We start from the raw sequence: 27,037 nt of genomic DNA on the forward strand, positions 1-27,037 counted from the left end.
AATAGAATGAACATTTTATACTTAATGAAATCCACAATGCTTGTGCAGGATTTATTCTTATAATTGGCAAAATGTTGTGATTATTATGTTGCTAACTGTCATTTTATCTTTATTTAAATCTCATTCTCTTGCGACTATGTTTCTAAAAGTGATCTTTTTAACCATATATGGGTTTGAGAATGAGCACAAAACGTAGAATCTTCGAGCCAATTTTAAAGGTGTAAAGTCATACTTTATTTGGGGGGGGGGGGGGGGGTTAAATAGTGATGGTTTTTATTTCAACTAGGGGGAGGAGAGAAGAGGAAATCTCTGCTGTTAATAATAATTCTTTTTAAAGAAATGTAAAAAATGTACTCAAATATAATAAATCAGAAATCATTTTAAGTTAAACCTAGACAAAAAGAAAGAATCACAGATCTTAAAGTTAAAGAAGATATCCGGCTCTATGAGAAGCCAGACCTAGAACTAGATTTATTTCCCGTTCACCTTTAGCATCACAAAATCCAATTAATTTTAATCAGTAAATCTCTGTTCGTAATAGTATGATTCTTCTTCTTCGTGGTCATTGTAGTAGCCCCATCCAGACTACAGTTCACATTTATGAATTTCGCGCCACACACACACACACACACTCACACACACACACACACACACACACACACACGCACACAAACTCACTCACATATTTCATAATACACGCTATGATCCTTTCAAATACTGTATTGTTTTTTTTAATTTCTCTCAACTCCTGAGGGATTTCATTCCATAAACGAACGACAGAGGGTGAGAGAAAGAAAGAGTGTAGGCGGGTGTCTGTTCTTGATGTTTGAAGGAATAGATAGTTTGTTGTCGGGTCCTCTTGTCCTCTTAGTCTGTAGCTGTTTTTTTTTTTTGTCTAATGTAGTTGGGAAGTTTAATGCTGTTGTTGCCTGTATTCGTTTTTTTTTGTTTTTTTTTTTTTTTGGAAGGTACATATTTGTTTCTTTTGCGACGATGTTGCATTTTTTTCCAGACCTAAGTTAGATAGAGTTAAAGTTAAGTTTTTAAAATAATAATGGCCACAACAATATATAAATAAATAATAACAAACCTGGATAGTTTTCAGCACTTGCAAGCAGTTTTCTTATGCTTGCATCCATGTTTTCTTAGTAATTGATCAACTACTTTTAAGTATTCGCATCGACACAATTTTTAACCCAGGGTCGCCATATTGTTTACATTGGTGTGGTTAATATTCGGAAGTACTAACGAGGAATAAAGTAGATTAAAAATAGTATTTATAACATCAAAAGTTCAGACCAAAAATCATATTTGTAAGCATATTTTTTTGCATTCACTATTTCAAATATAACCTGTCAGCAATGAATTTAACTCTAGGTTGCTTGACTTATGCGGAGTAATTTCATCCATAACCATGGTAATGGTAAAGTGCCGGTGACTTGTTATGATAGTATGTAAAAAGGCACATAAAATATATTATATCAAAACTTATCGTAATGTAAAGTATTTGAATGATACGAAACGGAAAGATATATAGATTAGTAATTTACCTGATTTATACTTAATGATTTCGGTTAGTCACAAAAGCATTATTTTCCTAAACGAATAAAAAATGCATTTGGATTGTGCTACTGTGATCAAACGCCGAACCATTTGACACAGCTTACCAAGAAAATCGAGAAGGAAACGAAACAAGATGTTTACCTTGAAACCATTTTAAAGATAATAATAGCGAGTATCACAAATGCTTTCGAATTAAGATTATCTACAGAAAGAAACTAGATGAGGTAAAATTTCCCATAGACAATTTTAGTAAGGAGTTTATAAATTTTCGACCTCAAACTGGGCAAATCAAATTTGAGCTGCTTTATTAGACTTTACTTTAAACTGAACTTTAAACTTTAGGCTTTTTTCTATCACATGATAAATATAAGTATAATATAATAAGATATAAGAAAATTCAGTTTTCAAATGATTAGATTAGATAACAATCTGGTTTAATATGACTATGATGCAGTATCTCAGTCCGTTTGAAATGTGTCTCCAGAATATATAGAAGCAAAGTTATTCAATTTTTTATACCTTAAAACACCCCATAAATTATTTTAATAATGGAAGTTTCAATTGCCAAGGGGGCAGAGAGGGAGAGAGAGAGAGAGAGAGAGTGGGAGAACGGGAGAGGAAGAGTGCGTTTCGAAGTTTTGAATTCATTTTAGAATATTTTTTTTCCTATTCTTACCTATCTATTTTATCCAGCTACTAGGCCAACCTAGGTTTTTTTTGTTTTGTTTTTGTTTTTTTTTTTGTTTATCTCTTTCCTTTATTTTAAATGTCTACTATAACTTTGAAACGCACTCTCCCTCTCCCGTTCTCCCATATTCCCTCTGACTCTCTCACTCCCTCTTTCGTCCTCTCTCTCTCTCTCTCTCTCTCTCTCTCTCTCTCTCTCTCTCTCTCTCTCTCTCTCTCTCTCTCTCTCTCTCTCTCTCTCTCTCTCTCTGGCCCCCTCGATATTTCTTTTTCTTAGATGATGTCAAAATAGGCACATTGACAGATTGCTCATTGAAACTTCTGGTCTCTATTTGAACCAGATTCCTTTGTCTCACCTTTTCTTCGGTTCTTCAGCAAAAACTGGATTTTCCATATAAAATGAAATGCAATATTTTTGTAAAGTACAGTGGAATTACTTTAAACTTTAAACCGAAATTTTGGGGACCTTCTATACCATTTCGGTTTAAAGACATTTTGGTTTAAAGCAAGTTCCCGTTTTGCGATGTTTTTGAAGGGTAGTAACTATTTAAGGAATTTGCTCATTTAATCGTATCATGGGTTTCGTCTTAAATGGAGTTGTTGAATAAATGCCATCTTTTTAACCTTTTTAAAATTATTTTTTTTAACAAAATTTTTTTTTGGGGTGTGTTCTAAAAATATTTTTGGGAGTTTTCGTTTTCCAATCAAAATTGTTGAAAGAGTTGAGTTCGGGATGCTGTGTTTTTTACATATCTCCTTCTTGCTCAACTTTTTTATCATCGACTTCACATAGTATTTTGATTTTAAACTCCAACGTGTAAGCACAGTGCTTTCTTTTAGTAAAATGTAAAGCTAACATAAGGTCGAAAGTTCTTGTGCAATAATTGATAATGAATGATGCACAACTACTCAGAGGTGAAGTGAAATGGAAATGAAAAGGCATGTCAATGCTAAGCTGTCTACTACACACCCCTCTTTTGTTGAAAAGCCATTAGGTTCAAAGGCCTAATTACATAGAAACCCCCCCCCCCCCCCCCCCTCATACATGCATATATAAACAAAGTGGAAATAAAATGGATTATCAATGGTAAGTTGTCAACCCCCCCCCCCCCCCACACACACACACACACATACACACACCAACACCCACCCAGCCCCTTATTGTGTTGAAAATCCAAAGCATCAACACACGAGCGAGAACATCTCGCTTGCGTGATTCTACACCCCAACTCCCCCTCTTTCCTCATTTTTCACCTGCCAGTCACCCGTTGTCTTCCTTTTCCATTCTGTGCTATTGTGGTGTTGGCCAAGCCCAAGTTCAGTGATTGAAGTGTTTGCCTGCCCCCACCACTCACCTTCATCTTATAGGTACTTACGCTCTTTGTTTATTATTGCTGGGTATTATTACGTGTGGCCACCTTCTCGAATTTTTGAAGAAAAATAGAGAGAGAAAAGGGAAGGTTCTCTCAAGTTGTTTCGTTTTAAAGAAAGTCCTGCTTAGAAGTATTTCGGTTCTTGGTAAGAATTAGTAGAAAGATAATGAAGAAACTAGTACAATTTATTAAATTCTTTGCGGTTTAAGGTATTTTTCGGTTTAGCTTCTTTCAGTTTAAAGTAATTTTACTGTATTTGCAAAATTGTCTATTTTGGGATTAAAAATTTGCTATTTTCATTGCAAAATTTTAAGTGTTTTGCTAAAACCGCAGAAATAGATATTTTTATGTCCTGATCTTCATCATCTCATGCTCAGTGTTTCTTTTTATAACCATAGTAAGAGTTTACAGCAAAACATGCTCATTCCATGAAAGATGTAAGCATTACCCCGACTATTGATGTTTGCTTAATCTCTTTAGTGTAACAGTCACAAGCAGGCCTAAGGTCGGATCCCAAGTTGATGAAGACTAACAGCTGGATACGCATTGGCCTTAAGTTAGAAGCATTTCAATGTCACTCAGAAACATTTTACTGTCACTATAAATCATTTTGGACAACATAGGTGATTCCTATTGACATCAGACATCTAGTTTGATTAATTATCTATATTTTCCTTCATGGAATGCCTAGGCAATGGTATCTTATGATGCTGTAGCAGAAGGACATAATTCAATTTTTCAATAAATCATTTCACCATCACCCAGATCCAGTGCATTACCCGACATAAGTATTTATCTATTTGAAATGTATCTTTATTTTTCTAGAGTGAGGAAATGTTGACACAGAGGGAAAAATTGGGTATCCAAAATTTACTCCAAGCCCTGACACCAGAGCAGTTGAAGTCTTTAGCCAGTACTGTTTCAAAAGGCCAAGTCATTTGCAACTCTGATGAAGGTTTGTTGCTCATACAACAGGCATGTACACATTATACATACACACACATGCATACATTTACTACCAATTCCCACACGGACACACATTTACACACCAACACACACTCATAAACAGACACAAATATACACAAATGCCTGCACATTAACACATACACACACACATACATACACACACACACACATAAATACATACATTTACATACCAACACCCCCCACAGACACACCAACATAAAGACACACACACAAATACCATCCCCCCCCCCCCTCCAACACACACACACACTCACAGGCATAAACACTGCCATTGTTTTTAAAAACACAATGTATATGCAATGTTAACCTAATAGCACATACTGTGTTCTTTAATAAAACGGCAGTACATGTTTTAAATTTACAAAATCTTATTTCAAAGAACTGTTTTCGCTCTTGGGGGAATGGAAGAATAGTTGATAAGTCTTTAAAAAATAATTTTTATTTTAATGATTTCATGTTTACTTAATTGAAGAATTGAGGTGCATTTTGAAATGTATTTATTGCAAAATGTTTGTATATATGCCCATGGCCATTGTCTCATTTTAGTATTTTACAAGGTATCTAAACGAGTATTATAAAATACAAAAAAAAAAGAATAAAACTTGTCTTTGCCTTACTTCTTATTTAACTCATACTGAACACAGAACATGTCAGTCTGAATGGGCATGATCACCCACAAGAAAATGGGATCCACTATATCTTGACTGAAATATCAGGGACATCAAAATGGATAAGGAGAAGAAATTCTTGTTTCCCACTTTCCCACGCTGTTTTTTTTTTGGTTTTTTTTTAATGTTTAGAAAATTATTAGCAATTATGATTTTCTTTTTCAAGGTAAAGTAACAATAATTCATATAAATATATATATATATATATATATATATATATATATATATATATATATATATATATATATATATATATATATATATATATATATATATATATATATATATTTATATATATATATATATATATATATATATATATATATATATATATATATATATATATATTTATGTATTGTATGGTAGCAGTCTACATTTTTCATTTCAAATAATATTATCAAAGTTTAGTTTCATCTAACCTCAATCCCTCTTCTTGCGTGTTTATTTTGTTTCAGATTGTGTGAAAGCAATTCTTGCCTTTGAGGAAAATGCAAACAAATTTTTGCATCGTCAAGTTATTTCGAAAAAGATTATTACTCAATATGTGTATGACGAAAACTTTCCTAACATTAATGAATGTCGCTCTAAGGATGACTTTTTGAGACTGATACTGAAGCAATGGACAGAACCAGATACACAGGTATATATTGCTATAATTATCAAGTCTTTAATATTTATAAAACTTTCAATATTAAAGTCATGTACAAAAATGAATAAAACAGCTTCAACTAAGAACAAAATACTAAACACAGAACATTTTGGTCTCAAATCCTTCTTCAGCCAATAACAAAAACAAAGTTTTAGATGTTTATATATCATATTAAATTTAGACTGCATAAAATATTTTAACACATCCAGTTGGAAATTACAATGATGAAAAATAACAAATTGAAAAACACTAGTTGTATGTGAGAGGGTGGACTCTGAAATACCTTCGTCATGATTTCCTCAGTTTCCGCAGGACATCCGTGTCTTGATATAATGACTTATGTTGAAGGAGATAACTTAATATTGCAAAGTCACCAAATCTCATCGTCCTCATTATTTCATTGGCTCTTATACGAATAATGTGTCCAGATAATGGTTTATTCACTTCCTGTTTTGTGAAAACCACAAAAACAGTACTTCTCCTCCACCACGTCCCGTCACTCTCTATCTCTTTCTACTTTCTTCTTCACTGGTACAGGCCTCAATAATTTTTTCGTTATTTATTTTGAAAGTTGACAAGTAGATTTAGGAATGTTATAATCTCTACAAATCTCAATTTTTAAAATTACTTTGTCAACCTCATTAAAAATTGTTCTTTCTCTCCAAGGTGAGAACAATCGTCTTTCTCTTGTGCTAACCTCATTTTGGGTTGCAAGGAAAAGACTTTTACTTTGCAGTACATAGGCCCTAAGTGTTATTAGTTATATAAACGGTACATACATAGATGATTGCGTTGTCATTGCACATATGACATGCCCTGAACTTGATGAATACCTTAACACAATCAATGGTCAATGTTGACAAAGGTCACATTGCCTGAAAGTGTTGAATGTCATACACAAACAACCTGAAACAATCTAGTGACCCATCAAACTGCTATCAAACAAAATTACAAAAGACTTACAAAATTACCAAACATAAAAAAAAAGATCTTAGTTCCCATGGCATCATCTGGGACCGTTTTCATGAACGCGGACTAGTGCTTAGTCTCTGACTATCTCTGACTCTTGAAAAAAATCAGATTTCATGTGAGCTGGCTTTAAAAAGACTATAAGATAAGTGCAGATCATCGAAAGTATACATTTTTGTGAGTAAAAATTAGAAAAAAAACTGAATCTATCGGCTTGGAGTTGAGAGTGAACAAGAGACTCCGAAATCGAAGGGTTTGCGTCAAAGAACAACCAAAACAAAATTATTAGAAAGTATAGTGGAGACAAAAGTTATGATATTGACAATGATAACAGAGTAAGTCTCCATTTTGAGTCATGAACTTTTGAGGACCAGAATGTTTACTTAAGTTGTTTTATTTTTCTACGATATTTCAGGTCTCTGAGTATTCTGCCACTCCTTCAGATCACAGTGGATCACCTTCAAACAGTGCACCAATCAATTATAATTTTTCTCAAGTAAATATTTTGGTAGGTGGTCATTTGATATGAATTAGCTACCATTTTGTTTATATTTTTCAGCTCACATGCAAAGAAATTTTTGGGTAAATTTATTAGTCTTTTTGGGTCATTAAGGATTGCAATTTATTGGGATATTCTCGCACATAAGGCCACTTAACTTGATAATATTGAGCTGATGACAATTATCAGAAACATTTTTCAAAAGTTTCCTAGAAACTCATTTTCAAACGTTATCTGAAAAAATTGATATTTTGAAGATTATTGTTGTCAACAATTATTTTTGCAAAGACTCAATCTAACTTAACCTTAATGGTACGTTAGGGGTAACTTTGTTACCCCAGGCCTTGTTTTTTTGCTTTTAATAAACATATAATTAAAATTTTTCTCTGAAATTTTCAATTCACTTTTACAAAGGTTTCTGCTCAAATGGTTACAAAATTTGCATAACATAGTGACCATTGGCCATTGGCAATTTCGCAACATGCCCCTTGTTTTACAAATGGTGGTAACTTAATCCCCCACTTTCCAAAGAGAAAAATAAAAAACCTGTATACACCAATTGGTACGTCGGGGTTAACTTTATTCCCCCACTTTTCAAGGAGAAAAAAACAAATCTGTAAACACCGATTCGTGCGTTGGGGGTAACTGTATGCCCCCACTTTCCAAAGAGAAAAAAACCTGTAAATCAATTCGTACGTCAGGGGTAACTTAGTTACCCCATTGTGGAATCGCAAGTGTGCTGCCAGTTCGTGGTCGGTGAAAAAAATGTCCATTGTTAGGTTCCTTCCCATTTTAAAAAAAGGGCTTGGTCAGTCGAATGGCAGTGTGCCGTCCAACATTGGTTTCTGTGGACCTCGAGTCACATATAAAGAAAAAAAATAAAAACCCCATATCTATTAGCATGGGATTTATTGAAGGAAGGGGCATTGTCCTTTCCATGGCTTAAGCTGCTCATCAACGGTGAACAGAGCCCCCCCCCCCCCCAAACGTACCCCCGACGTACTAAAAGGGATATTCTTTAATATTACTAGTATATTGCCATGGGGTAACAAAATCACCCCTGACGTACCCATAGGGATTCTTCTTTATTATACTATATATTATCAGGGCTAACAAAATTACCCCCGACATACGAAAAGGGATAGTTTTTTATTTTACTATATATTGTCATGGGGTAACAAAAGGCCCCCCGACGTACGATTAAGGGGTGAAAAATATGACGTATGATTAGGGTTAATAAATTTCTAAGTTTGCTGTTTACCTGTTTTGAACAAGTCATTTTTTTCTTGTCTTTTTCTTTTCTCTTTTTCTTCCCTGCAGGTTCAGTCAAATAATTACAACTCCCAGACACATCAAATCAGTGATCCGTCAAATGATGATTTTTTGTTCGGAAAAACATTTTGCAATTGGTTTTTTAAAATGTTGAGTCACTCTGATCCGATTTCACAAGGGTTTGGCCCATCACATTTTATGTCACAGGCACAACTATTTACCAGCTTTATTTCTCCGGGAAATCACACAGCAAATCATCATTCCAATAATATGGATATTTCAAATGTTTTCCTTCATCTTTCAAAGACATTTACCTTTAATACTAATATTTCAAAAGAAGGGCTGAAAGTGAAATCCAACCCTCATGGACTTAAAATGGTATTTGTTTGTGGTACTTTGTTAAAAGATTCATCTTTATGCGGTACATTTCAACAGTGCTTTGGATTGGTCAAAGACCCAAATGCAACAGAAAATTGGAAAATTCAAGTGATAGCATTGAAATGTGTCGAAGCTCATGGCTCTATTATTCCCCAATTTGACGAAACTATTATAGAATTAGAAAAGGTAACAGTTGAAACATTACAGAAAATTTTGCAAATGTGAGAAGTATCTTGAGAGGTCCATGTAACATGAATTTAAAATCCAAACTACAGTCGACTCTGTTTAATCGCACACTCCAGTTATACGCTACACCTCCCCAAAAAACATAATTTTTTTTATATAATTGCTCAGCTTAATTGCACACCTTCTCCACTTAATCGCTACAACGTCATTCCATCTTGATTGGAGAAAAATTTCTAAACGTCATAAGTAGTAGTAGTAGTCCTTCAGAGCCATTAGGCCCATGGAGCCGGAATTTATCCTGGTTTCTATAGCTTGAAACAGACAATAACAATTGCTTCCTATCCTTTGGATATGACACTAGTCTAACGCAAAGTACTTTCCACCAGATCTAACATTCAGCTACCCAATCACTGCTGGGTGGACAGGGGGTCAGAAAATTTTTTGACTGCACCCGGGATCGATCTCGGTCCCTTTGCGTGTGAAGCGAGTGCTCTACCAACTGAGCTATAAAAACAATAAAAGATGTGTGCTTGTGCTAGCACACATGGGTACAAGTGTTTTAGCGAGATCATGTCTGTATGTATGTGGGTGTGAAGTACCCCTGATAAACACGGAAAAACTTGACATGGTGGACATAATTCTCCACTTCATCCAAGAAGAATACTTGATACGATGATCTATGAATATTGGCAAGATTGGAGACAAGGGTTTATAAACAACTTGCACAGAATAGAAAGCAATCAACGATTCACAATTATTATTCTTACAAACAATAATGCCATATTTTGTTGTCAATAAAATATAAATAACTAAAAATAGACAAAAAGACCCAAAAAACAACCAACCAACAATAACAAAGACAAAACAAACCAAAAAAAAACCCTTCCTTTAATTCAGCCATGTCTTAATCAAGACGGTCCCAGGCCCGTCCACAGCGAATGGAGCCGGCATGTGTGTAAGACTAAAATGCTCTTATGTTAGGCTCAGGGTGATAACTATTGACTTATACTTTGTTTTGTTTTTGTTTTTTCTTGAGCATCGTCCAGGAATGTCGCAAGCGTCTATACCAACTCTAATCGATAATTTCGATTTTAAAAAGTGTTTATTGAAAATGGAGACAGAAAGAACAAGTTCCAAGAATAAACACGGGTTACTCTTGAATTAAGGGTATTTAACGACATATATTGTGAAACATATACATACATAATATGCAAGACCCATGATTGAATTGAGTTTTGTTTTAAATTGAATTTATATGACAATTAAAGTACAAACATAGAAATAACTAATTTAACTGTCTTGTGTTTTGTGTACCAATTTCCTTTCAGCAGGGAGTCTTCTGACCTCATACTCATACGGTGAGCAGGAGGTCACATGCCCGTGACTTTTATCCCCTTTCATCTGTTTTCCTAGTTGCTTTCCATCTTTGTCGTGGAATGAGATAACTTTATTAGACTGGAGTCCTTGGATGAGAGAAAAACAGTCAAATTCATAGAATTAGTTTTGAGGGATTATATATCCATCAAGTAGGTTTTATTCATTTAATTGTCAATGAACAAAGCAGCGAATTGTGCAGTTTTGCAAATCATGTTAAATAACAGTCATAAAATTGAATGGAAGCTTCAATTTAATTTACGAAGACATGATGTGGACGTTTTGGATTTTCCCTTTGTCAACAAAATATGATGAATGAAACAATAACTGAGAGGATGGCGAATGATTCATTCACCCAATTTTATTATTATTTATTTCTTCGAGCCCCAGGAGCAACATTTGCATTATAAAGTACTTTAGAATCCTTGACCTTCATCAGGACCAAGGGTGTTACTGCCTGTAGCCCTCGGAAATGAGACTTTTATTTTACCCAGGTTATGGCTGTGATCCTTCATTCAAAGGGTCAGTGGGATTGCTTGTCTTGTCTAAATGTTGATGCTATAATGTATTTTGTAGTACTTTAGTACATCCCTTTAGGCAGGGATCGTCGTATGCATTTGATTGGGAAGGAATTTTAATTTTGAATCTACTTCTATTCCTCAAAATAATCCCCTTTATGTTACTTTTTCTTGGACATGGGCAGGGAGGCACTTACTGTGTCTTCTATCCCCCTATATATGTTTTCCAACATGCTCTCTGTCTTTGTCTTGGGATGAGATTACTTGGTTTTGTCCTGGCCATGGCCGGATACCCTAGCTGGGAGAGAAACAGTCGAATGTACAGTTAGAAATGTGGGAGATGAGTTTTTTTTTTCTTTAAATGTCTTGAAAATATGACGTATGATTAGGGTTAATAAATTTCTAAGTTTGCTGTTTACCTGTTTTGAACAAGTCATTTTTTTCTTGTCTTTTTCTTTTCTCTTTTTCTTCCCTGCAGGTTCAGTCAAATAATTACAACTCCCAGACACATCAAATCAGTGATCCGTCAAATGATGATTTTTTGTTCGGAAAAACATTTTGCAATTGGTTTTTTAAAATGTTGAGTCACTCTCTGATCCGATTTCACAAGGGTTTGGCCCATCACATTTTATGTCACAGGCACAACTATTTACCAGCTTTATTTCTCCGGGAAATCACACAGCAAATCATCATTCCAATAATATGGATATTTCAAATGTTTTCCTTCATCTTTCAAAGACATTTACCTTTAATACTAATATTTCAAAAGAAGGGCTGAAAGTGAAATCCAACCCTCATGGACTTAAAATGGTATTTGTTTGTGGTACTTTGTTAAAAGATTCATCTTTATGCGGTACATTTCAACAGTGCTTTGGATTGGTCAAAGACCCAAATGCAACAGAAAATTGGAAAATTCAAGTGATAGCATTGAAATGTGTCGAAGCTCATGGCTCTATTATTCCCCAATTTGACGAAACTATTATAGAATTAGAAAAGGTAACAGTTGAAACATTACAGAAAATTTTGCAAATGTGAGAAGTATCTTGAGAGGTCCATGTAACATGAATTTAAAATCCAAACTACAGTCGACTCTGTTTAATCGCACACTCCAGTTATACGCTACACCTCCCCAAAAAACATAATTTTTTTTATATAATTGCTCAGCTTAATTGCACACCTTCTCCACTTAATCGCTACAACGTCATTCCATCTTGATTGGAGAAAAATTTCTAAACGTCATAAGTAGTAGTAGTAGTCCTTCAGAGCCATTAGGCCCATGGAGCCGGAATTTATCCTGGTTTCTATAGCTTGAAACAGACAATAACAATTGCTTCCTATCCTTTGGATATGACACTAGTCTAACGCAAAGTACTTTCCACCAGATCTAACATTCAGCTACCCAATCACTGCTGGGTGGACAGGGGGTCAGAAAATTTTTTGACTGCACCCGGATCGATCTCGGTCCCTTTGCGTGTGAAGCGAGTGCTCTACCAACTGAGCTATAAAAACAATAAAAGATGTGTGCTTGTGCTAGCACACATGGGTACAAGTGTTTTAGCGAGATCATGTCTGTATGTATGTGGGTGTGAAGTACCCCTGATAAACACGGAAAAACTTGACATGGTGGACATAATTCTCCACTTCATCCAAGAAGAATACTTGATACGATGATCTATGAATATTGGCAAGATTGGAGACAAGGGTTTATAAACAACTTGCACAGAATAGAAAGCAATCAACGATTCACAATTATTATTCTTACAAACAATAATGCCATATTTTGTTGTCAATAAAATATAAATAACTAAAAATAGACAAAAAGACCCAAAAAACAACCAACCAACAATAACAAAGACAAAACAAACCAAAAAAAAAACCCTTCCTTTAATTCAGCCATGTCTTAATCAAGACGGTCCCAGGCCCGTCCACAGCGAATGGAGCCGGCATGTGTGTAAGACTAAAATGCTCTTATGTTAGGCTCAGGGTGATAACTATTGACTTATACTTTGTTTTGTTTTTGTTTTTTCTTGAGCATCGTCCAGGAATGTCGCAAGCGTCTATACCAACTCTAATCGATAATTTCGATTTTAAAAAGTGTTTATTGAAAATGGAGACAGAAAGAACAAGTTCCAAGAATAAACACGGGTTACTCTTGAATTAAGGGTATTTAACGACATATATTGTGAAACATATACATACATAATATGCAAGACCCATGATTGAATTGAGTTTTGTTTTAAATTGAATTTATATGACAATTAAAGTACAAACATAGAAATAACTAATTTAACTGTCTTGTGTTTTGTGTACCAATTTCCTTTCAGCAGGGAGTCTTCTGACCTCATACTCATACGGTGAGCAGGAGGTCACATGCCCGTGACTTTTATCCCCTTTCATCTGTTTTCCTAGTTGCTTTCCATCTTTGTCGTGGAATGAGATAACTTTATTAGACTGGAGTCCTTGGATGAGAGAAAAACAGTCAAATTCATAGAATTAGTTTTGAGGGATTATATATCCATCAAGTATGTTTTATTCATTTAATTGTCAATGAACAAAGCAGCGAATTGTGCAGTTTTGCAAATCATGTTAAATAACAGTCATAAAATTGAATGGAAGCTTCAATTTAATTTACGAAGACATGATGTGGACGTTTTGGATTTTCCCTTTGTCAACAAAATATGATGAATGAAACAATAACTGAGAGGATGGCGAATGATTCATTCACCCAATTTTATTATTATTTATTTCTTCGAGCCCCAGGAGCAACATTTGCATTATAAAGTACTTTAGAATCCTTGACCTTCATCAGGACCAAGGGTGTTACTGCCTGTAGCCCTCGGAAATGAGACTTTTATTTTACCCAGGTTATGGCTGTGATCCTTCATTCAAAGGGTCAGTGGGATTGCTTGTCTTGTCTAAATGTTGATGCTATAATGTATTTTGTAGTACTTTAGTACATCCCTTTAGGCAGGGATCGTCGTATGCATTTGATTGGGAAGGAATTTTAATTTTGAATCTACTTCTATTCCTCAAAATAATCCCCTTTATGTTACTTTTTCTTGGACATGGGCAGGGAGGCACTTACTGTGTCTTCTATCCCCCTATATATGTTTTCCAACATGCTCTCTGTCTTTGTCTTGGGATGAGATTACTTGGTTTTGTCCTGGCCATGGCCGGATACCCTAGCTGGGAGAGAAACAGTCGAATGTACAGTTAGAAATGTGGGAGATGAGTTTTTTTTTTTCTTTAAATGTCTTGTAAAGCATGCTCTCTGTTATGCACTTTGATTTGTAAACATTTGAGTGTGTTCTTCTTATGGGGACATGTGCTTGTGTCTGGAAGAGACTCTTAGGTGATCTCAAAGTACACTGATGGTGTGCGCTTGGAATCTATCTACATCTCTTCCCTATTTAAACCAATTCCCCTTTGTCTTCCTTTTCTTTGGTGCTTTAATTGTAATTCTAAAACTTTTTACCATCCCATTTCTTCCTTTTTACTGGCGCTGATTTGACCTTAATGTGTTGCAAGAGCCGTAAAACCCATAAAAACAAACAAAACAAACAGATATACCTGTGATCTAAAATTTCTGACGGCCCCGTCATCTTTTTTTTTTTTTTAATCTTTGCTCATTAAATAATGAAAAGTGTCAGAAGTTCTGTTAACCCCCCCCCCCCCCCCCCCAAAAAAAAAAAACATTAAAAAAAAATGTGTATAGGTCGATATGTAATTATTTCTAGGTCTGATAACCCATATTGTTATGGGCTCATTGTTGTACGTAATGGAAATACCATCTAATGTCGTCCATCACAACAATGTTAACAAGCCCATAATTGCATTCGGTTATTAAACCTGCAAATATGTAAACGTAGATTATAGATACTGCCGTACTCTGGAGAAAAAAAAAACATATTTAAGTTTAAGAATTTGGCCAGAAACCTCATCCTTCAAATATCGATCGATTTAAATGACCCTCATCTTGGCAAATACTCTCAAACCTGGGACTTCGCGAGGTTCCAGGCTTGAGAGTTTTTGCCAAGATGAGGGTCATTTAAATCGATCGATATTTAAATAATAAATTAATAAATTCTCTTTGTTCACCCCATACGAGAAATGTGTCCAAGGGAAGGCTGGAATATCCCAAGCGTCAGCTGTAGTACAGCGCCGCAAACTGAAAAGGGCGAGGTGACTTGCTCAAGGCCACACAGCGCAGCGGGTAATCGAACTCGGTACCTTTCGGGTAGTACGAAGTAAAGACCGTACCGCTGAGCCACGCTGCCCCTGAAGGACGAATTTTTTGGCCAAATTTTCAAAAAATAAATATGGGGTTTTCCAGAGTACTGCAGGATAGGGGTAGGTCTAGATAAGGGCTCCATGGGGTATGTGTATCTGGTATAAAGCGCAGCAACAAAATCTCGAGTTTTCTAATTGACCAAAAATAAATATGTTGTTGATTCAAGCTTCAATAACGGGATTTCATAATATATTTTTAGACCTCGGTGTTATTTACTTGTTTGCATCTTTATCTTTTTCATAAACCAATATAAAGAAGTCCCCATAATTATATGTGGATCCAATGGTTTCAGTTTCGAGTTGTTTGTTTTTGATGTTTTTTTGTAGGGTTGGGGGGGGGGGTTGTTTTGCTTTATTTTGTTCGTTTGCAATTGTTTTTTTTTTTTTGTTTGTTTTTGGGATTAAAAAATAAATTGCCAGTATTGTTTTGTTTCTTTGTTTGATTGGTTTTAAGGACAGACCAACTGTATCTACTATCATTTACTATGTATAGTATGTATTCGTCAATATAATTTTGTTCCAGGAAAGGCAGTCAGTCTGCTTTCACAATCCAACTAAATTGGATAACTACATAATATGGTTAACCTTCAATTTTCCTTAATCGCGGTGAAGGGATTGTTTTTGTTATCCCCCGAACCACCGCTTTAAAAGAATGGAAATTCGTCACGTCATTTTGGTGTAGGTAGTCTCATTGGATATTGTAAGAAGAAAAATATAAATAAGATAAAGACTGAGTATAAGAATGATACTGATACTTTGAGACAGGAAATGAGTTGTGCCTTTGTTTAATCAGTGGCTGGGAGTTTGGAAGTCCAGGAGTTCGAGTTTAATCAAAATGTTGCTAAGCATGATGAGGAAATTTGACTATAGGATGAACTTAATGCAGAGTAATTTTCAGCTTCATGCACGGGTTTTACACATACTTCTAGATATGCGAAATTATTTGGGCTGCAATATACGAGTTATAGAATTCTATCTGATTGAGTTCGAAAGGAATTTAAGTCTAGCAGTTGATGTCTTGGATGTCTGTTTCAGACTAATAATATTGAAGTGGTTTCAAAATGCCATTTTAATTTTGATGGAGGTAAGTAATAATATTTGAGTAGTATTTGATTGCTTGCAAAGTAAAATAGAGCAATAAAATGATTTTCATTACGAGACTCGACGATTTTGTTGTCAACGATTATGTACTAGTTTATTACAGTGGAGATAATAAAACTTGAATAGTTACTTATTATTATCATCATCATCATCATCATCATCATCATCATCATCATTATTATTATTATTATTATTATTATTATTATTATTATTATTATTAATATTATTATTATTATTATTATTATTATTATATTATTATTATTATATTATTATTATATTTATTTTTATTATTATTTATTTTATTTTTTATTATTATTATTATTTATTATTATTATATTATTATTATTTTATTATTTTTATTATTATTTATTATTATTTCATATCATCATCATCATCATCATCATCTTATCTATCTATTATCTTTTTTATCTCATATTATTATTATTATATTATTATTATATATATTTATCATCATGCCATTATTATTATGTATTTTATTATTATATTATTATTAATTATTATATATATTCATTATTATTTATATATATCTGCATTATAATATATTTCATCTTCATTTATTATTATTATTTTATTATTTTATTATTTTATTTTATTTTATCATTCTATCTCATCTATATATCATCATCATATCGATCTCGGTTATTTTGTTCATTTTATTTTTTTCATCATTCATCATATCTATCATCGCCATTTTTATATTTTCATATATATCTATTATCTATTTCTTCTCTATCTCTTACCTCTCTTCTCTTCTCTCTTCTATTTATTTACTTCTTTATTCTATTTCTTATTATTTTATTATTATTTTATTATCATTATTATTATTATTATATTATATATTATTATTATTTTCTTATTTCTTTTTTATATTTTATTATTATATTATTATTATTATTATTATTATTATGATTATTATTATATTATTATATATATTATTATTATTATTATTATTATTATTCATTATATCATATTATATTATTTATTATTATTATTATTTTTTTTTATTATTATTATTTTATTATTATTATTTTATTATTATTATTTATTATTATATTATTATTTATTATTATTATTATATTATATATTATTATTATTTATTATTATATATTATTATTATTATTGTCATATCATCATCATCATCATCATCATCATCATTCATCATCATCTCATCATCATCATCATCTCATTCTATCATTCATTCATCATCTCATCTTATTATTATTATTATTATATTATTATTATTATTATTTATATTATTATATTCATATATTCATTATTATATTATTATATTATTTCATTATTATTATTATTATTTATTTTATTATTATATCATATATTTAATATATTATTATTATTATATTATTATTGTGTTATTTTATTATTAGTTATTATTTATTTCATCATCATCATCACATCATCATCTCATACTCTCATCTCCTCTCCTTCCTCACTCTCTCCTCCTCATTCATCTCATCTCTATCTCTTATCTTCTCTCTTCTCATTATTATTATTGTTCTTTATATATCATTATTATTATTATTTTTATATATAGTCATTTTATGTCATGTTATTATGTATTGTATTATTATATTATTAGTATTATTATTATATTATTTATTATTATTTATTATTATTATTATTATTATTATTATCATTATCTATCTTCATCTCATATCATATATATATATCATCCTTATTATTATTATTATTATTATTATTATATTATATTATTATATTCATTATTATTATTATTATATATCTATCATCATCATCATTCATATCCATCATCATCTATCTCTATTCTCACTCTCATCTCTCTTATCTTTCTTCTTCTTCTTCTTTTCTTTCTTCTCTTTTTTATTTTTACTTCATTATTTTTCTTGATTTTTTATTATATTATTATATTATTATTATTATTATTATTATTATTATTATTATTATTTATTTATTTATTATTATTATTTTTTTTTATTATTATTATTATTATATTTATTATTTTATTATTATTATTATTATTAATTATTATATTATTATTATATTATTATTTTATTATTATTATTATTAGTATTAGTATTAGTTTGTAGTGTATATATGTATGTATATATATTCATCATTATCATATCTTCTATCTTCTTCTTCTTCTCTATTCTTCATTCCTTCTTCTTCTTTCATTTCATTATTTCATCTATTTTATTATTCTATCTATCTATTCATTCATTCATTATTCTCTTCATCGCCATTATTATTATTGTCATTATTATTATTTATTATTATTATATTATCATCATCATCATCATCATCCTAATCATCATATATATTATTATATTCATTATTATTATTATTATCATCATCATCATCATCACATCATCATCACATCATCATCTCCTCATCTCTCCTCCTCCTCCTCCCTCCTCCTCCCTCCTCCTCCTCCTCCTCCTCCTTCTTCTCTCTTCCTTCTTCTTCTTTTCTTCTTCTTCTTCTTCTTCTTCTCTTCTTCTTTTTCTTATTATTATTATTATTATTATTATTGTTGTAGTTAGTGTTGTAGTTGTAGTTGTTGTAGTGTTGTTGTGTTGTGTAGTGTAGTTTGTTGATAGTTGTTAGTTATTATTTATATTCATTCTTCATTTTATTCTTTTATTATTTATTATTATTATTATTATATTATTATTATTATTATTATTATTATTATTATTATTATTTATTATTATTATTATTATTATTATTATTATTATTATTATCATCACCATCATCATCACCATCATCATCATCATCATCATCATCATCATCATCATCATCATCCTTCTTCTTCGTCTTCTCTTCTTCTTCTTCTTATTATTATTATTATTATTATTATTATTATTATTATTATTATTATTATTATTATTATTATTATTATTATTATTATTATTATTATTATTATTATTATTATCATTATTTAATTTTTTTATTATTATTAAATAAAGTCCTGCTTAGAAGTATTTTGGTTCATCGTAGAATTAGTACAAAGATATTGAAGAAACTGGTCATCATCCATCGTGGCTTGTGCTCTTGAGCACGTTGCCGGTCAGCTGTATCCACGAATCACGATCTTCTGCGGTGCTAATGAAATATGTGTTGCTTTTAAAATCACAATTGGCCAGTCTTAGGTTATTTAAATAAGTCATTCTTTGTCTTCCTCTAGCTCTCTTTCCTTCGATCATCCCAGATGTTACCAGATTTTCTATTCCGCCTCTTCTCCACACATGTCCCAGAAACCGTAACTGCTTCTTTCTGATGGTATCGATCAATATTCTTCCTTTTCTCACCTTCTCCAACACTTCCTCGTTCGTATACATGTCTGTCCATAGCCTCAACATTCTTCTATACACCCACATCTCAAATGCCTCTAACCTCCTTGTACATACTTTGTCAAGCGTACACGTTTCACAGCCGTATAAAATGGTACTTATTACATATGTTTCTACTACTTTCATTCTGGTCTTCAACTTCAGGTTGTTGTTTGACACAACTGGTCGCATTTTATGGAACACGTTTTTTTTTTTTTTTGCCTTTGCTATTCTTTGTTTCATGTCCTCTATGTCACATTCGTCGTGGGTAACGATAGTGCCTAAATATTTAAATTTCTTTACATGTTTGAGGTCTCTCCTTTGCTTGACAAGTGGAAGATCGTGTTGTCATTCTTTGAGACCACCATGCATTCGGTTTTCTTAACATTTAGTTTCAGGCCCATCTTTTGACTTTTGCACACCAGTATATCTAAAATTTTCTGCACGAGTTCTGCAGAGTACCATCGTCTGCATATCTTATGCTATTCATATTCTGCCCTCCAACGAGAACACCTTTCATATCTTCAATTTCTTTGAATATTATTTCACTATATATGTTAAAAAGGTCCGGTGATAAGACACAACCTTGTCTTACTCCCTTCTCGATGGTAAAGAACTCTGATATTTCATTATCAAGTTTGACACACGCTGTTTGATTCCAGTATAAGTTTTTCACAAGTCGAAGGTCTTTACTGTCTACACCAAGATTTTGAATAGCGTTTCGTGCTATACTGAATCAAAAGCTTTGGAATAATCAATGAAGCATAGATAAAATGATTTTTGTTTTTCGATTGACCGTTGTATTATTGTTTTCAGTGTAAATATTGCATTTACCGTACCCTTTTCTTTAACAAAACCAAACTGCTCGTCACTTATCTCCTCATTCTTTTCATAAGTATTCTTAATATAATTTTTGTGGCCTGGCTCATTATGCTGATTGTTCTGTGTTGGTCACATTCAATAGTTCCTTATTTTTTTTGGGTATGGTAATGAATACCGATTGTCTCAAATCATTTGGCAATTCATCCTTTTCGTATATGACGTTAAAAGTTTACGGAAAACATAGCTGTGTATTCAGTCCACTGGTTGGTGGACGGAAAACACAGCTGTGTATTCAGTTAACTCGTGGACGGAAAACCCTAGAAAACAGTTCCATTCTAATTTTAGCGGTGTAAATTCCCACCGGAAATTCAAGTTTGGAATGGTGTGGAAAAACCATAATACCAGTTTGTCCTTTTTATTTATTTATTTTTTTTTTTTTATACACTAAATGATAAATAAGTAAATAAAACTTTCTCCCAGTTGTCTAGCACCTTGTCGGATTCTGGCATCATTAATTTTTCCTTTAATTTGATTTGGATGATATTTTGGCAATTAATTGCGAAATAGACTTGTTACACCTCTTCATTCATATTCAAATTAAACCTCATTTCACGTTATTTTCTGATTTGATGCCAGACAAAAACACAATGAAGTGTTTACGGTGGTCACTTTGTTAAGCGACATATTAAAGCATTTTAGCAAGAGCATATTTGGTTTTGAATTTACATTTAGTAGACAAATAAACATATATACGAAGTAGGCCTATTTAACTTTGTCCAATAATTTATGGTTTCAATCATTATTATAACCAGCGCATTTGGATCATTTGACATTATTTACAAAAAACTATCTGGCGTACATATGGTACTGCGGAAATGAAGAGAAAGACTCATTTAGGCACCTCGATATTTATCGATGTATAGGATTTATACATCGATGTATTGAAAATCGATAAACATGCTTGTTCCCCACCTTACTAATTAATAATAATAATAATAATAATAATAATAATAATAATAATAATAATAATAATAATAATAATAATAATAATAATAATAATAAATCATTTGTATAGCGCGCAAATTCCACGAATTCATACTGTAAGGCGCTTTACAATAAAACGAACTCACAAAGGGAAAATAAAATAAAGACTACAGCAATGAAAGCCCAGTTTGAAGAACAATAAACTAAAATAAGCAAAGGCCAATTTAAACAGTCCAGTCTTCAAACTGGACTTGAAAGAGTTAAAAGTTGGAGAGTTTCTGGTTGTGGGGGACAGGGAATTCCATATTTTTGGAACTGCATTAGAGAAAGATCTGTTGGAAAAAATTGTTCTTGATGTAGACCTTCTAGTTTCGAGTTGAATGGAGATGGAGGATCGAAGATTTCTTGATGGTATATTGACGCTTAAGAGAGATTTGATATAGTCAGGAGCTTGTCCATGTAAGCATTTGTAGATGATGCAAGCTACTTTGAATTCAATTCGTTGGGCAATTGGAAGCCAATGTAGTGATTTCAAAACCGGGGTTATTCTCTCATATCTTCTGGTCCTGGATATGACTCTAGCGGCGTTGTTTTGAGCCACTTGCAAAGCCCTAGTTTAATCACGAAAAAGGTCGTTTCTCCATTGTTTTTCATTTTATACTGATTTTTATAATGTTTTTACCTCTCATGTCCAAAAACAACTACACTCTGACCCTCCATAAAACACTCATCAGTTTTGATAAACAAAAAAAAAAACCTACTGACTTTAAAAATAAATTAAAATCAGGAGATTTTCAATATCGATATGACGTTTTAAAATCGATATATGAAAACACCATAGATATTAGATATCAAGAAATCGAGGAATAAGGGTACCAAACAAATATCACAGGTTAGCGTTGTTCATCTTTTATAGTAGTTCCAGTTAAAGTTTACAACTCATGCATGAATCACAATTATGACAATTCTTCTTACCTCTCTCTCTTGACTCCACTTCTTGACAGTTGAATCGGCATCGCAGCAATATATATAAATTTATAAATGATGACACATTTTATTTATAAACGAGCAAACGTGTTGGCATCATTTATTTTCTCTATGTACTCAAATAGAGTGATACAGGAAACTGGAAAAGTCAAGAAACCATTTACTGCGATGCAGATCACTGATACTGACTTATCAAAGGCGTCGGCTTGTTTAATTTATGATTTGTATTAGATAGTAGATAGATCTATTGCTTTGAATTTTAACACATTTAATATTCGTATTAGGACTCTATATATACTGAAGAACACAACAAGGCTTTTACTTTTAGGTGTATCAGATACTCTATATCAAATAATTGAATCTGTAAAATTCTATGGTTAATAATAGCATCACAAAGACATGATTCTGATTGATCCCCACTCTACTCATTTTCTTCAACAAAAACAGGCAAATAAGTATATACACCCCCAAAAAAATAAATTAAAATCCAAAATTCCAGGATTCTTTGATCGGGAATTGAACCTTTGACTCCCTTATTACCTCTGACTCAGCCCCACCCTGCAAAATTCCAAGCTACACTAAAGCACAAGACCATTTTGTCACTAAGAATTGAATATATAGAAGGATTCAAGGCCGGTGCCCACCACTGCAACTAAACAGGGTGTAAAACTTATGACAATGACATAAACGAAATGCTTTCTGGGTTTTAACTTAAACATAATATTTTGTTCGGCATTTGTGTCCCTCAGTGAATGTTCTTAAGAAGAAATCATGTTTCTTAAGAGCCTATCTTTATGCATAGAACTGGAAAAGTTTAGAGCAGGCAATGGTGCTAGTTGAAAATCAGAAAAGGTCTATATTGTAGCATATATTGTACTTTGCCAGACAAAGCAGAAAGAAAAATACCTGAAAAAATTACCCCCCCCCCCCCCCAAAAAAAAAAAAAAAAAAAATCAGTATTCCTTGACTGGGGATTGAACTTTAGACCTTATACTGGTCAGATGTGTATGCTGCTATTACTCTTCTTAGCTTTGTGGTTCAGCAGTATATTATCTCATCTTGTCACAAGGTCAAGTAATGTTAAGTATGATCATTGGTCGGAGGGGTGACAGTGATCATAGAAAATTCTGATCCCAATAATGTGTCCTTGGGTAAGGCACTTTACACACATTACTCTTCTCGACTCAGGTGTGAATGAGTACTTGACAACAGATAGTGGTGGGTATTATAAGGATGTTAGTACAAAAAGGGTGCCTAATGGGCAACTAATACTGTATGAAATGGAAATATGGTCCCATATGGCCTGCTGGGAGAATAAATGAAACATTGTGAAGCGCATTGAACATGGTGGACATGCATTACATATAAATGATCATATTTTTATATTTTTTACAGAGGTTACCTGATAATTGAGACAATTTACTACATAATATCTCCATGAATAGAACACATGTTCCTCTGTAAACCCTATTTGCATACTTTTACAAACATTGAAGACAATTCGCAGGTAACCTCTGTGGCTTGGTGTCTGATGGGTAACTAAGAGGTCTGTTTTTTCTAGTACTTTTCTTCTGCGTTGTCTGACAATGTATCATGCACACCTTCTCAGATTTTTATGTTTGGAAATGTAAATTTGGATATGTGATAGCTATTAAGTGATAGAAATTTCTGAAATATGCCAGAATGGGGTTGTTTTAGTCTGACACGCTGTGGTTAGGCTTTAATGCTTCCTCATTGCTAAATCTGCCACGACAGATTTTTCTAAGGTTACTGAAATTTATGATATATTTTTTTGTCTGAGGTGACATTCAAAAAGTACTCTTACTCTTAAACACACCTGATGAATTATTTTTTGTCCTTATACAAATAGTGTTATGAATAGAACTGTGGGTTTATAAATAGTCCTTAATATCTGATGTGTGTAATTGTTTTGTTTAGCATGAATGATTTCCCCTCTTGTCAGTGTGCGCCTAGAGCTGTGTCAACGCAGGATTGGTGCTATTTAAATATATGATGAAGCCTGTCACATTACATAGGTACTGTTCTCTTTTTGAAAGTGGTAAGATATGATGTTAAGATTTGAGTAAAATCAAACCCCAGCTGTGAAAGGTCAAAGTGACAATCAGAGTTGTAGAGGAAGAGAGGAATAAAGGGATGTAGAGGAATGACATCATTAAAAGTGCAGTGCACATAATAATGTACTACTCATTTAGACTACAAATTTGGAAAATACAGGGGTTTCTAGGCTAACCTAACTAACAATTGAAGAAAAGAATGAGACATGAATATTGTTTTTACATTTTTTGAAAAAGCAAATTTAATATATTCTTCTTTTTTTTTCAGATGAGATCAGAATATGAATTTCAAAGACAAGTGCTCACTGCACTAAAAAGTAACAGATTACAGTTTGTTGAAAAAATGGATACGATTTTGATTTTAAATACGAATGTAATTAGTAAAAGACTTCATTCTGCAGTGAAGGTACTTGTGACATATTTAATTGTTTCATTTGTATTGTGCATGCGTTTGGTTGTTCTTTATGTTGTCATTGGCAACAATAAATTTTTTTAAAAATTTCCCTTTATTCATCCCATAGAGGAAATTTGTCTCCAGGGTATATTCCAAGGGAAGACTGGAATAACCCAGGCATCAGCTGCAGTGCAGCGCCGCTAGTTGAGCTAGGGTGAGGTGACTTGCTTATGGCCACACAGCGCAGCGGTGGGTGATGAACTCAGCACCTTTCGGGTATGAAGCAAAGACTGTACCGCTGAGTCACATTGCTGATTTGACCTCTTGATTTTCTACATAAGATACAACAATTGACTCGTTACTAAATAAGCAAAATTAAGGCTATCATTCGTTTAACCATGATTCAAATGGGCTATTTTTGTTCTTAAAAAAGCGATAAATGTGTTGATAAATGACTGAACAATAAGCTTTGAATGTTTGAATGCGTAGTTACCATTAACTAAGAAATAAAATGACTTAATATGACAAAATCTGCCCCAAAAATTGTGGGGGGAAAATCTGTCATCAAATAGCAGCTTTACTTGCTGGTCATTCAAACAATAAAATTGCACTTATTAAAAACAGCAAATGGAATGTGATTTTAAAGACAAGACATAAACATAAGTTGTCATGTTGGTTGGAGTGTTGGTTGTGCTTCTTCTATTACGTGAACTGTTTGAAATTCAGTTAAATTGATCTACACTCAGCTGTCCAAGAAATAAAATTATTATCTATGCCTCTGATTTTAAAACACGTCAGTATTTGGTGATCTCATATCTAAATGACAATTTTAGATTCTGAAAAATTTAAGCATATTTATCTTGTTTTGTCTTGAAATGATCATGAAGATCATGAGTCGATTATATTTATGAATTTTCATGAATGTTCACAAATTGCTGTCCATGCCCTGTTACCAATTGAACTTTTTTTTCACAATTATGCCGTGAATTAAGTATTTTGAGTTTTCTAGGGTTTTTAAAATGAGTAATAAATATTTCAGAACAAATGTTATTGAAAAATTAAGAAAACAAAAAACAAATGAATTTCGCTTTAATTCACGCTTATTTTACTTGATATGCACTAATGACAAAACAATCCAAGCACTAGCAAGATGCATTCAATTTCGGTCCTCCACAGCGTCAAGCGTTTTATCCAAAACTCCTACCCCACAGTTTGTCATCACTGATTATGCCAAGGGTGGTAACTCAATTACTACTGATAAATTTTGAATTTAAACATGCAAATTAAATGACAAGTCATTTTCTACAACTTCTGTTCTTACAAAAGTTCTGATTTCCCAATAATTAGTTGGCTAAATTATGTGTTATGTTGTCCAATACACTGAGACTGAGAGATGCCTCCCATCCTTATTTGGCAATGAGTCATATACCGTGAAAACCTGATAAAAATGATGGGACATGAGCCAGATTTCTCTTATACCGATGAAATCAGTAGAAGTAGTAGTAGTAGTAGTAGTAGTAGTAGTAGTAGTAGTAGTAGTAGTAGTAGTTAGTAGTAGATCAATAGTAGTAGTGGTAGTGGTAGTAGTAGTAGTAGTAGTAGTAGTAGTAGTAGTAGTAGTAGTAGTACGGTAGTAGTAGTAGTAGTAGTAGTAGTAGTAGTAGTAGTAGTAGTAGTAGTAGTTAGTAGTAGATCAATAGTAGTAGTGGTAGTAGTAGTAGTAGTAGTAATAGAAGGAAGAGGATCAGAACGATGTAAGGGGTGGCAGTAGCACCAGTAGCAATTGTCTTAGATTTAATGTTTGCGATGATTTAATCATCATCATCATCATTGACTTTTTCACTCTTGGATCAGGGAATAGGCCACAGACAAACAGTTTCCATCCCTCTCTATCTTGAGTTAACTTTTTTA

General features: G+C 32.6%; 3 protein-coding genes across 17 annotated transcripts in view; 2 read left to right on the forward strand and 1 right to left on the reverse strand.

Moving 5' to 3' along the window:
• LOC144965958 (cilia- and flagella-associated protein 46-like) overlaps nucleotides 1–1,430 on the reverse strand; it is a 105,789-nt gene extending 104,359 nt beyond the window's left edge. For 9 of the 13 annotated variants that reach the window (XM_078901870.1, XM_078901867.1, XM_078901865.1 and 6 more), the window contains exon 1: nucleotides 1,091–1,416. In XM_078901870.1, coding sequence (XP_078757996.1) covers nucleotides 1,091–1,139 — 49 coding nt within the window. In that variant the 5' untranslated portion in view covers nucleotides 1,140–1,416. Of the gene's footprint in view, nucleotides 1–1,090 lie in introns of all 13 variants that reach the window. The other 4 variants (XM_078901872.1, XM_078901869.1, XM_078901863.1 and 1 more) reach the window with 2 other exon arrangements.
• A 225-nt stretch (nucleotides 1,431–1,655) lies between these two features.
• Nucleotides 1,656–13,408, forward strand: LOC144965961 (uncharacterized protein C3orf38 homolog). Of its 3 annotated transcripts, none has more exons than XM_078901876.1 (6): nucleotides 1,656–1,787; nucleotides 3,512–3,618; nucleotides 4,449–4,578; nucleotides 5,734–5,918; nucleotides 7,312–7,404; nucleotides 8,716–10,520. In XM_078901876.1, the coding sequence occupies exons 3-6, from the start codon at nucleotides 4,458–4,460 to the stop codon at nucleotides 9,268–9,270; spliced, it is 954 nt and encodes a 317-aa protein (XP_078758002.1). In that variant the 5' UTR covers nucleotides 1,656–1,787; nucleotides 3,512–3,618; nucleotides 4,449–4,457; the 3' UTR covers nucleotides 9,271–10,520. The 3 variants fall into 3 exon arrangements, with proteins under 3 accessions (XP_078758002.1, XP_078758001.1, XP_078758003.1); XM_078901877.1 differs by having other exon boundaries at nucleotides 1,666–1,787; nucleotides 3,562–3,618; XM_078901875.1 differs by lacking the exon at nucleotides 3,512–3,618 and having other exon boundaries at nucleotides 8,716–13,408.
• LOC144964059 (uncharacterized) overlaps nucleotides 9,754–27,037 on the forward strand; it is a 34,567-nt gene continuing 17,283 nt past the window's right edge. The window contains exons 1-4 of the mRNA XM_078897999.1: nucleotides 9,754–9,807; nucleotides 11,991–12,119; nucleotides 22,512–22,562; nucleotides 25,001–25,138. Coding sequence (XP_078754125.1) covers nucleotides 9,754–9,807; nucleotides 11,991–12,119; nucleotides 22,512–22,562; nucleotides 25,001–25,138 — 372 coding nt within the window. The remainder of the gene's footprint in view (nucleotides 9,808–11,990; nucleotides 12,120–22,511; nucleotides 22,563–25,000; nucleotides 25,139–27,037) is intronic.

This window comes from Berghia stephanieae, chromosome 2, assembly GCF_034508935.2.
Source record: "Berghia stephanieae isolate SIO BIC M18660-M18661 chromosome 2, UCSD_Bste_1.3, whole genome shotgun sequence".
NCBI lineage: Eukaryota > Metazoa > Mollusca > Gastropoda > Nudibranchia > Aeolidiidae > Berghia > Berghia stephanieae.